Here is a 13,438-nt window from a genome sequence, read left to right on the forward strand (position 1 = left end):
GCGGATAAGATGTTAAGTCAATGTCCTACACATCCTTTAGTGCTGATTACATAACAGACCACATTTTGAAGGCTGTCATTGGCAGCTTTTCAATACAGTTTTTATTATGGGGTTTCATGGATAACTACAGCCCTACCCTTCCCATTGAATAGCATGGCTTCAAATTGCTTAGCGGTGGTGGGAATTGAGGCTGTGTGGTTTAAGCAGAGAGATGGAAACCAGTGGTTTCCTATAATCTCTTGCAGCCAATAGTGCTTACTTGCATAATATATTTGTAATTCAATTTGGAAGACCTTTTGCCTGATTTAAAAAAAAAAAAAAAATCAAATCAAATATTTCTAAAGAGGGTCCTACGGCTGCCAAGTCTAAATAGAATGAAGCTTAAATGTTTTGCTGTTATTTCTGCTTCTCATTTTCTAAGAAATGGCCCCAGATGAAACAAGGCAATGCTAATGTATTGTATCTGAAGGACCCAAAGCCTCATTTAAGTACTGTATCCAATCAGTATACAACCGTCAATATCAGATAATGTCAGCAGCACACGTTTTCTACACATTTGATTTGCAAGTCATTACTTGATGCCTCCAGCGGACTTTAGTCTGTTTCCTGTTGTCTGATTTGAGTTGCATTTGTACAGTCTACAATCAAGGCCTGTGGTCCCTGTAGCTGATTATCTTACTGTTTTGTTTATTATTATTATTATTATTATTTGTTTATTTAGCAGACGCCTTTATCCAAGGCAACTTACAGAGACTCTGGTGTGTGAACTATGCATCAGCTGCAGAGTCACTTACAATTACATCTCACCCGAAAGACGGAGCACAAGGAGGTGAAGTGACTTGCTCAGGGTCACACAATGCGTCAGTGGCTGAGGTGGGATTTGAACCGGGAACCTTCTGGTTACAAGCCCTTTGCTTTAACCACTGGACCACACAGCCTCCTAATCTGCTTACATCATTTGCACTAGTTTGCCTATAAATAGAAGATAAATGCAGGCTTGTAAGCCTTTACTTTTATCATCGTCTAGTTTTGCTGCTTTGCTTTAAAAAAAAAAAATATATATATATAACCTGTGGAGATTTTTTAAACAAAGGGAAATTGGGTCTTTGTTAGATGCAGACCTCTCGTTAAACTTTAAGACTGGATTTCAACAATTTCAGCTACGCCACTAATTCTCCCCTACCAATCAAGTTCCTACAATTTTAGTCAATTTAACAATTGCCATTGCGGATAACATGAAACAAACTGACAGGGAAGGTTAAGCAGAATCCTTGATGTTTAAAAAGAGCCTGGTAATGCTCCCAATTTGTTTAAAAATCTCTGTGGTATCGCATAATAAACCATCCTGTATTGCTAATTTAAATCCTCCTTGAATAAGGGGTTTTATCAGCTCTTGTTGAGTTGAAATTAAATAGATGCTTTCCATATTACAATTCAGACTTTGTTTCCGATGCATAACTTTCATTAAAGTTGGGTTGTCTAGCTATAGTAGTAGGGAATTGGTAGACTTAACCAGCTGCATTGGAAGATCACAGGTCGAAAACATGCCTGGGGACAGCCTGGGTTTACTCAGTACATCTATAAAAATCCCTAGCTTAGTGTGAGACCTGCAATTCAGAGTTGCTGTTTTATTGAGGAATCCTAAATTGAGTCACCATTCAAAGTCCGAACTGCTGCTGCTGCCTGTTTTAAGCACAATTAAAATGTAAACGAAACCTTGCTGTACAGTATCAAGGAAGAAAAACTGTCATTTTGATTAGTAACAGAGATCGCTCTGTCCACACTGTAACAGGGTCTTCAGTTCTTTACAAACAGATGCATCTCAGGGGGATTTGGTGCCAACTATCTCACTCTTTTTCACTTGTTAAACTGTTATTTTTTGTTATGCTTGTGAATAAAAACAATCCTGACTGCCCTTTATGGGATCAACAAGACTGAAGGAGTGTACATCCTGAAGTCTTGACAGGTCTTTATGAACAGTAAACTCATATTGCACCTGGGGGAGAGGATGCATGTGGATACACAGTGCCTTCTGTACATCTGTCACTAATCTAGTTATGATAAGCCTTTGGTGTCTAAATGACTGCAGTACATGTTAGGGTCCGGTGATGCTTGCCCAAATTTGATACATTTTAAGTGGTTGCATTAAGTTTTCCCAGATACTGTGAAGATAGTTTACAGTGACTTACTGTGCCTAATCAGCTGAGCCTGACTGTATCATGGGAACCTCATGGACATTTGCTTGGCAGTCTCCCATGAAAGATGGGTTTTAATAATTGTTTAAGATGAAATAGGTAACGTAACATTTGGTCTGTCTAGAAAGTCATCTGTGTGCATCAAGCAGAAATTCCTTTTGTCCCTTTTTGTTCTCTGTGTTTTATGTACTGCAAGCTGCTCCGTTCTCAGAAGCAGACATGCTGTATGCCCCCCAGGTTTAGATCAGGTCGTGCAGGCTCTTGGTGGTTGTTTATCTACTATTGAAAGCAGCTGTTTTGATATTTCTGTTTGTTTACATCAATTCAAACAGCAGCTGCAGCACATAAGCAGAGGAGCATTTCCTGTCTAATGTCAGATTTTGGAGATATTTTTTTTTTTCTTTGGTAATTAGACCTAATAAATCTGCAACACATCAGCCCCTACCACCGGATACATCCATCAGAAGCTATAGCAATAGCTTGAGATTGTGGTACTTATTTGAAATATTAAGCAGAGGAAAGGTCATAGATATCACAATCTAGGGGCTAGAGGCAGTGGGTTTTACAAAGTACTGTAATTCCACGGGTATTGCAATGCAATAAAATTGTAAAATGTACTTTAGGTATTGTTCTGTAACCAAATTACCCTCACCCTCTGACATTTTCCAATATTATTAGAACAATTTGTCCAGTTCATATTCATACAAACTTTCCCTTGTGCAAAACTCCTCTGGCTCTCTGTGGGTTCTTATGTTGTGCCAGCAGTAAGCAGCAGAGGTACATTACAGCATGTTCAAATATATCCTTTAACAGGTAACACAATACACAAGTAATGTTATCCATATAGATATTGTAATAAAGGAACGTATTTTGTGATATTGGAAACTGTGTTGCTTGCAACCAAGGTATGCACTATCAAATGCATCAAAGCTTTGGCATGGGCACAATATTAGATAAACATTTTAGAAAAAGAAACAACCGCCTCTAGTTAACAGGCCCAAGGATGTATGCGTGTGATCTGTGATTAAACAAAAAGGCATTCCTGACATACCAGGTTTCAAGGGATTCTGAGATAAAGCTTACACAGAGAGTTATTCTGTGCATTATAAGTTAAGCAATGTCTCAGATCCCCACTGTAAGATATGTATAGGTTGATACCAAGTTTGCAACCTCATTTAAACCACACTTCTTGGTTGGTGGACTCAATGCATGCTTAAGATGCAGCTCATTTTGTTAAAGAAGTGCTCTGTGCTCCAGCCAGCTAACACAAGGGCTTGTTGTGAAGTATGTTATGGGAGATAATAATTACAGCCACAGTCTCTTACATAATGTTGCAGTAATTAGGGACTGGATGAGTACATTTATCGGTGCAGATTAAACGCAACAAACACAGAACACAGTTTGGCATTTCATAATCAAACACAAGACAGTTTATATTATTTGAAATATGTTACGGGTGTTTACAGTTCTAAATCTAGGGAAGTCATTTTGTGCAGGTTATGGTATTACTGATTTGCATAGTGCTGATTGATTTTTAGATTTACATTTGAGGCTGTCCCTGCACCAAGCATGTGGATATATTTGTTGCCAATTTGAAGATGACTGTATTATATACAGTAGATACTTTGCAAGCCTTGTTCCTACTGCAACTTTTAATTTGCTTTACCCAGTGTGTACCCTTTATGAAGCAACCTATAAAGACAAGCAATAGCATTCTAACCCCGTAAGACTACAGCAATAGCAACTGGTAATAAGGATGAGATTTCTTCATTAAAATACAATTGGTATTGGGGGTTGATATTTTATTGTATCTTTGCTCCCTTACTTGGGTTATTTGAAATCCCAGCAATTATAAGCACATGAATAAGTCAGAATGGAGGAAATTGCATGTAAAACATAAATTCCCATCTTGTGACTATTTCCATTCATAAACTCTACACAGGCATAGTGTACATATTCAGTAGTATAGCCATTGCCACCCCCCTTTGCACACTGAGCATTTAGTGTATCTTCTTGTAAATCTGTGCTAAAAGAAGACACATTGTTTATCAGACCTTGGGAAATGGAAAAAAAAATCAAGTCATGCTTATATTTAGATGTATTGTTGCTTAACTGTACCTAAAGCTGAATTTCAGTAATACCCCATTGATCTTGACAAATAACTTCAAATGTGGTGGAAAAACAGAAACAAGCCTTTGTACTTTGCAATTGTAAATAATATATAAGGAGGACAAAGTGAAGAAGTGGGAGACCAGCAGGAAAAGTCAGGATGACTGCATGGTTATCTCCACTGGGGAAGTCACTGGTGCCAGCTCTTTGTTTAAAAGAAGGTAATTATAACTATTAGCATTTATAGAAAGTCATGGAAGAGGGTGTTTAGAGTTGTGGCTGATGTCAGATTTTGTTTTGTTTTAAGCAAATTTGGCTTTGATTAAATGTTTTGGTTTCCCTCCTAACGGAAGTTGCTCATAAGTATCTGAAGTGTACATTTTGAATCCGTAGAGATGCTGGGAACCAGTGGGCTGTAGTTTCTAAGAGACATATGTTTACTAAATATAATATTTCTAATTAAAAAAAAAAAAAAAGTTTGAAATATTACTTCAAATGGACCAAATTCCACATTTCTTGTTACAAAGTACACAGCAGAAGTTCAATTCATAGTCACTTTAAAAAAAAAAAAAAAAAAAAAAAAAAAAGACCAATGACTCATTTACAAGCAGCTGAAATTTGAAGTTTAAAATGTCTAGTTGGTGTTTTTTGTTTTTTTTTTGTGACAAAAAAGTTGCTATTTTTAACAATGCTAGCAGTGAAATGATCAAATATTACTAACAGAAATGTACACAGAACTCACACCAGCTGTGGTCTAATGGGCAGAACAAAGGACCAAATGCCTGCAGATTGTGCCTCATCCTACCCTGCTGTAAAAAAACACACACCGTACAAGGAGGCACAGTCTCCCTGGAATTAAATACAACTGAACCATGGCTGCTTCTTAGCTAGATAAATCCTTTTTTTTTTATTTTTTTTTTAATATAATTTCTTACACACCCTCTTGCATGCCAGTTCATTTTAATATTTAGAATCTTTCACTGGGAGTCCCACTAAAAATAAAACTTGTTATAAGTATCTCTAAGCCTTAAGGTCATGTTGACACGATGTAGACAGGTTGTCTCTGCTCTATAGATGGTATTACTAAACATGTCCTCGTAGGAGGAGAATCAGTGCAGCAGTAGTCACATGCCAGGACAATAGCTCTATCTGTCAGTGGTGTTTCACCCTCTTTGGAGTAGGATCTATACTGTAGAACATAGCTGAAATAAACCAAATCCCCACTCTTTCAGTAAGTCTGGGTAGAATTGATTGCAGAGGGATGGATCATTTTAAACGCTGAAGTTACATTTTTTGTGATGTTAATTTAAGCTTACTAGAATGAACCTTTTATTATAACCTCCTGTATAATCATTCTAGGTTTGCTAGTTCTCCATTTTAGGGAATACTAAAAAAGTCGAGAAAGCTTGACACGGCATCCTGGGGTGTATTAAATGCGTAACTAAAAGGGAGATTGGTAAGCATTGCTGGGGTGTTGTAAGCAGAGGCTGAATAGGGTTTCACCGGCGAGTCAAACTAGACATTGTTTTTTCAAAAGGCGGTAAACTGCGGAATGTCCTTGGAAACATTTTTGATCAGGAATCAGTACACATGCAGTTGGTAATAAGCAACTTCTGCCTATAGTATGTCTTTTTAAGGCGCATGCATTATGGAGAAAGATCAGCTTGAAAGTGAAAATGACTCAGTAATATTATGATTGCATCTGCTGAAGTGCTGCTGATCCGCATGGGCAAGCTGTCAGGTGCAAGAGCAGATCTAAAATAATCCACCAACGAAGGGTTAACAGGTCCATCCATTGTGCACTTTCTTTTCATATGCATAACGTGTATATGAAAAATAAAATAATTACAAAAACGGATTTCAGGGTTCTGAGGTCTCGGTAGTTTACAGGCATTGCCATTGGACATCTATTGGGATTGATAAAGGGGGCCTCCAAGCAGTACCAAATGGGATATAAAAAGCGCACTTAGTCTATTGGCAGTATTGATTTTTAGATTCTGTGTTTGTTGTTGTTCAAGAAGATTAAATAATGCAAGGCATGAAGAGATAGCTTTACAGGTTGTCAGCACAGTAACCAAAGCAACAGAACCTTTGCATTTCTCAAGGATGGTTTAAAACAGATGCAGCACCTCTTTTACAGCATTTTAGCAGACCTCAATTCACTTCCTTTATTGCATGTAGTAATGTTTGTAAGTGGATCAATAAATCATCTATGCAATTAACTACTGTACCAGGCATATGCAAGTGTCCAGTTTGCATGTACGCTGTGTTCTGTTTCCAGGGACTTGAATTAAACTGTGTGTGGTGATAGCATACAGTAATCACAAAGGTGGTATACTAAATAAACATCATACTGCTTTATTCAAACATGCAAATCCCTTAACCAAAAAAAAAAAAAAGATCATATAGAATTGAACATCAGTTTTATGTGCAGTGAACCTCATCTCGGAACCACATCAATTAAATGGGCTTTGCATATGAATCCGAAGCTTATCCACATGTGGGTTAAATGTTGAGGCAGTTTTTTATACAGTTTCTACAATAAATTAGCAAATCAAATTGTAATAAGTTGTTTCTTTGTTTTGTACATTCTCTGCTTACTGTTTACTTATTGATGTGACAGGATCCCAATCTAGCCCATATCTCCTCGCATCTCCCAAGGAAAATAAATGAAAGCAAATTAAACCGTTTTAATGAGCGAGGCAGGAAACATCATATGCAAAGTGCGGAGTGGAGTAGTGGTTAGGGCTCTGGACTCTTGACCAGAGGGTCGTGGGTTCAAACCCCGGTCGGGGACCCTGCTGTTGTACCCTTGGGCAAGGTACTTTACCTAGATTGCTCCAGTAAAAACCCAACTGTATAAATGGGTAATTGTATGTAAAAAAAAAAAAATAATGTGAAATAATTGTAAGTCGCCCTGGATAAGGGCGTCTGCTAAGAAATGAATAATAATAATAATAATAATAACATGGTACATCAGCTTATTTCATCACACTTTACTGGGGACAACCCTTTTAAACCCTCTGCGTGTGAAAGTAGCTGTGATGTACAGTTACCCAGGAAACTGCAGTACATCCTGGTAGATGGTGGCTGTTGTGCCATCTCGGGTCACTTCCTGATGGACAGGAGTGCGAGTAATAAAGCAGCAGCCAGGTCTGGCTCACATTCACATCACTTTCTAATTCAGCAGGATTCACAATGCTCTTTGCCTAATGACCAATTCTTATGTTGTCGTTAAGCAAATGCCCACTTTCCTTTGCTCCAGTTCTTTTTATCTTTTTAATGAGAACAGAAACACGCTATCATATAGGAAAATAAATTCATCTTGCATCCCTCCAAACCCGTAATATCAAGCCCAAGAATGTAAGTGCCAGGGAAGATTAATGTCCGATTATTATCACAAGAGATAATGTCTAAAATAATTCGATGGTATTTTATTAAAGATTAATGAGTTTGGGAATTTTGCCAACATGTACGCAACTCCTTCGAGTTTTTACACCAGGCTGTACATGACTGTTAAAGAGATTTATCCCACATCATTGTCTTTAGGAGTTGTCTTGTGAGCATGTTTGTCAGAATCTCACCAACCTGCATGCATTTTATCTGGTTTCCATTGATCTTTGTGTAGTTTACAGAGCCCAAAAACCCACTAAAAGGAGATCGTATTGGCAAAAAACTGTGATCCAATTCCGTGGTTAATAAGGGGAGAAAAAGGAGGGCCCTTATTCAATTACAAAATGTAAATATGTATTAATCCTGCCCAGAGTAACTAGAATTCAATGCAAACAGATTAATGAGTTAAAGACCTAGGTTTTAATCATGGAATGCAGGCCAAAGAAAGGTGCAGAGGTTTGCTGCTATGGTGTGATAGATGGCAATGTCACGGAAGGGAAACTGGAGAAGCTTTCATTCAGCAGAATGATAATCCCTGTGTGTGTTTAATTGTCAACATAATACAGATTAATATATAATCTGTGTTGTAGTTGATTAATTACTTGTGATTTGATGATAGATCACAGTTAGACTAGACTCTCTTCCTTCCAGGCAGACAAAGTATTTTTGTGGATATTTCCACCAGACCCTAAAAAAAAATCAGTATTTCCTTTACCCCGGATAGTGTGCCTCCCTGTTATCAGTGCTGAGGTTTCAATTTTGTCTTGTCTTCATCAGTCTTGTCACTGTTCGTCGGTTCCAGCTGGCAATTCCTTGTTTGTGTTGTGAGGCAATACCTTTTACAGTTGGCTGCACTCAGCTTTTCCATTTATCATATGAACTTCCACACTGTGCTATGGCGTTGTTGTATATCTATAGAACCACTTGTCTTTATTGGGATGAAACCTGGTTAGGACGCCTATTATAAATCTGGTTATATAAGTAGATGCCTGTCTGTCTTTACATGTACATCTAGGGTCTGTACATTAAATTAAAAAAAGTCTGCCAGAAGGCCTTGTCTAGCAGGGTAAGCCAATATGTATCTGTACACAATAATGGGATCCTGATGAGTCCCACCAATAAAACTGGGTGTCTAGGGTATGTAATTACATGTCCTGTAATTACCGTTAAACCAAATGAAAGCCCTGTTCCACCTGTATCAGTTAACAAACCTGTACCTCTTTGATCTTTCCTAACTAAATGTAGCTTTGTAACAACATTCAAAAGTATTTAAGAAATCTCTCACCAGTTGTCTTATTAGTTTTTTGTAATCCTTTCCATTTTGTTCAAGGTGTAAATTGAACAAAAAGGATTAAAATGTGTTAGTCCACTAGCCAAGGCCCTACATGCCAAGGCAGGCCATGTTTTTTTAATTGGTTTATTTAGACCTATTAAACATACTTTGAGATCCTAAATGGGTTAATTACTTAATTATACCTTGTAACCCTGGAGTGAAATGGCTTTCCAGGACCATGCTTGCCCATCTATTGTCTAATGTGTTGGGAAATTAGCCTTATTGCTGTCTGAGGAAGCTTGTAATGTCATGTGCTGAAACATCACTAAACTAAATGAGGCAGTGGAGGGAAGTTGTCTTACCACTTACAACAATACACTCAAAAAGCTTTCGCACACTGAAACTATGAAGCCCCACAGAGGCAAAAACTCTGTACTTTCCCTATTTTTGCAGCTGTATTTTCTAGTTTGATTCTAAGTGGGTGTATGCTTACTTTCCTGTGGTTAGGAGTGTTTGGTGTTCTCATTTTAAGCTGAAAGACTGGGACATCCTTAAACAGAGCAAACCCACCACCTGTCAGTTTAGCTCGGTGCAATCGCTGTGGACAGTGTAATCGGAGCCCAACCCCAGTTCTACTTGAGTGCCTCGAATTCAACACATTTTCCACAGCAGAAGTAATGACCTGACCTATAACTCGAGTCTGACTGAACTTCATTGTAAACCAGGCAGAAGAACACCTGCAGTATTAGGGCAAGGCAGGCCTGACACACAGCTGCAAGTCTGAACTGTGACCTGAAGCCAGAAAGTAAAAATTACAAAGTGGACCAGAGGGCTCCAAAATCACAGGTCTGCGTCCACTGGGGTCATGCATTTGTGATCTGAGAAACTGACCCATGTGAAATTTGAGTAGCACATGTTTAGTATGACCAACAACCGGTTTCAAGCAGCACATTGTGAAGCAGTGTGACAACAAAGATAGACTGATTCAGTCTGGTAGAGTAGACAAACACCTTGCTATGCGTTTTATCTAGTAGGCTGAAGAGTAATATTAATCTCTGCTAGCATGACATTATTTCCATGAGCAACATTAATGCTGGGTCTCCTATTCTAAGTGCTGGTGATCAGTTGGTTCTCTGCCTGTCTACTTTTAAAAATACACAATAGATTAAATGCTGTTGCTTCTAGATACCTAATCACTTCATGTGTTGTAGGTAATATGTATTGCAGTGGTCTAATTGAAATGAAACCATGGGGTCTATTCCATTGATCTAAACTTGATCTGATCTCTACGGCATTGATCTGATCTCTAGGGCAGCAGTGTGGAGTAGTGGTTAGGGCTTTGGACTCTTGACCGGAGGGTCATGGGTTCAATCCCCGGTGGGTACACTGCTGCTGTACCCTTGAGCAAGGTACTTTACCTAGATTGCTCCAGCAAAAAAAACCAACTGTATAAATGGGTAATTGTATGTAAAAATAATGTGGTATCTTGTAACAATTGTAAGTCGCCCTGGATAAGGGCGTCGGCTAAGAAATAAATAATAATAATAATAATAATAAACTGTGGCAGTTCTAATACTTTTCTATAAATCTGTTACCTGCTGTGTCCTTTGTTTTTATAGATAGACTCGCATGCACTGTTAGGTGTTTGATTTTCAATAGCGTGGTACACACTTGTGAATGACCTCGGCAGTGGTATTTAGATCTACTGCTGTTTGGATCAGTTGGATAGATCCCCCATGTGACCTGTGGCACAGACAGTATCATTAATTTAAAGCACTGTATTAAAAATTCAGCCTACAGTATCCACTCCATTTAAAGTCGATTTTTATGAATGTCAGCTGCACATACAATATTCAATGTGTGCGTTTGAAAAACACTTATTTCTTTCCCTAACAGAAAAGGGGGTTTCAAATCTTTGTCTTTTTGTTCAGTTTTGTCAATGCACTGTACAGTAGGTGTTATATAACACTGCAGTGAATCTAGCTGTAGACCACTAGTCCTGACACTCTCCTAGCACCTGATCAGAGCCTTTCTGTTCAGCTTCCTCCCAAAGCATGGGGAGAATGAGATCTAAGAATACCTGCATAGCAAGGTCTGTGACGCACCATCACAAGATGGTAAAGCAGCTTAATAGTAATGAAGGATACTTCAGCTAACATTGGTGAAAAAGACAATCAATGATTTTAGGCAGGAAGACTTTCTGATCAGTGTTGGTAATTTCAATTCTAATTGCATCCAATTTTATTGAATAAATAAAGGTCTGTGTACACAAATATTTGATGATAATATCGGTAATATCTTATTTCTTACATTCATATTGAATAAATATAAATGTGCAATATATTCTGCACTACAGTATGAAATCCTAACTCAAACATTACTGCATTGATTTATCATGGAACTGATTGTTTAGTGTGACTGTACACGTTTTGTGTCTGATTCATTATGGTAAGTTTGTGGTATCAGATTCCTATAATGTTACATATTTGACACTGCCTTTGTCATTGACAGGGATTGATTACAAGACCACAACCATTCTGCTGGACGGACGGAGGGTTAAACTGCAGCTCTGGTAAGTTCAGCTCTTTCCAGACGGAGCCCCGGAGCAAGCTGGATAACCAAGTCCTCAAGAACGCAGCTGAACCCCTATGACTAGGGGTCAGAGACTACTGAAGTCATTATAAAGCTCAAATCCTGTTTATTCTGAAACTGGAAATAAGGTCATTTTTAATGTACAAAAGGAAAGGATATATTCTGGCAATGCCATATCATCTCATCCCTCTGATTAACTTTTAAGTTGAGTTAATTTAATTTAAAAATGTTAAATTGATCACTTTTAGAATCTTGATTTAAACCTAATCAAAGGGCTGGTGTCAGCAGAAGTTTATATTGAAACTTGAATCCGTAGTGTATGTGGCAGAATGAAAGATTCAGTAACACACTGTAATACTAGAAATGCACCACCGGGCACTGTATGTTGCATTAATGGTGGAATATTGTATATTTTAAAAACTTAATGTAACTTCAACTGCCTGCAGTTATAGTTCATTTATAATTGCACGCTATCCACAGTGGCTCACAATTTGAGTTTGCAAGTTGTGGGAATAATTCCATTTGAATTTGGTCAAGACAGAGCATCGCATTGTAAAGTTCTCATCGGATACAGAATGCAAAGCATGTGGAATCTATTTTTCAATACAATAATTATATCTTTCCTTAGTAGCTTTGAACATACAGCAGTTTCAAAAGGTCCCTTTCCAGCTATACAGCTATAAACTTGGTTTAAGTAGATTTAGTTAGTCAATATTCAGTCATTTATCTGAACACATCAAATTTCCTTTGGGATTTTTTTTTAACAGTTTATTTGGCTCAGTTTGCATAAACAACATGAATATTGCATCTATCTAAAAGTTCTGTTAAATGAGGATGCTAACAGGTAATGTTTTTGATTGCAGTCTGGGTGTCTTAACATACAGTATACTTAAATACATAAAATATGTTAGTTTCCCCCAATCAATGCTGTCAGATTTGACTATAGAGTCCTGTCAACCGAGCAGCTGCAGTCAGCACTCTTTCAAACTGTCAGAGCTGCTGTCTTGATCTGTAAAAAGGAGATGCAGCCTCTATTACAGGAATGCCATTTTCATAACATGTTCATCCATACATGGAGCTGCCTTTTTTCACAAAAGCGTGTGCTACATAACCATGTTTCTAAACTGTATATCGCACTGTATTTAATATACTGTGTAACCAGCAGCTTGTAACTAACCTAAGTGGCACATTTTAAATTCCTTTCTGTATTTTTGGAGCTCATCAGACCAGCTTGATTTGTGTGGCATAAACCGATCCACCAGCAGACCCCAGTATTCCAGCACACTCAGTTGTGTCAGACCTGAGCCGGGCAGCCTGCCAAGGAACAGAGAGTGAGCGGAATGTTCCAAGTGCAGGAGTCTAGCAAGGCTGTTCAGATTGCTACATCGTGAAGTGATATGATGTGTGGGCCTGCAAGCAAGCTGGCAAGGAAATAGAAAGGGTGGTGGCGGTGGTGGTGGTGGTGGTTTCTGTTTTATCTGTGGGGATCGATAGAAAAATAATGATCTGTGAATATAATGCAATTGCAATCCATTCATGAATTGTAATAATCATAATCTTAATCCCATGCCTGCATATCAACATACATACATACATACATAAACACACACATAGATTCATGGATGCAAAGTGTGCACTGTTGAAGGCACAAGCAGAAACATTTGTCTGCGTTACCTTATATTTTTAATTGAGTGAGTTGAAGTTATGGATGAATCATTTCCCTTTCGTCAGGCTGTTATATAAGAGCTGTTAAACAGAAAAGCTTTTATTTGTACTGTTCTCAACAGATTCTGCATTAGCCAAGTTGTTATTCTTCCAACAAGCTGTAAGTAATCAAAATCCCATGTACTACTCCTAAAGTATTACCAAATGGCAC

At 38.0% G+C, this 13,438-nt stretch overlaps 1 protein-coding gene across 1 annotated transcript in view; it reads left to right on the top strand.

Annotated features, from left to right (window-relative positions):
- Positions 1-13,438, top strand: part of LOC117423300 (ras-related protein Rab-40B) — a 50,517-nt gene that overhangs the window by 22,652 nt on the left and 14,427 nt on the right. Inside the window, exon 2 of the mRNA XM_034038845.3 lies at positions 11,482-11,542. Coding sequence (XP_033894736.1) covers positions 11,482-11,542 — 61 coding nt within the window. The remainder of the gene's footprint in view (positions 1-11,481; positions 11,543-13,438) is intronic.

This window comes from Acipenser ruthenus, chromosome 17 (assembly GCF_902713425.1).
Source record: "Acipenser ruthenus chromosome 17, fAciRut3.2 maternal haplotype, whole genome shotgun sequence".
NCBI lineage: Eukaryota > Metazoa > Chordata > Actinopteri > Acipenseriformes > Acipenseridae > Acipenser > Acipenser ruthenus.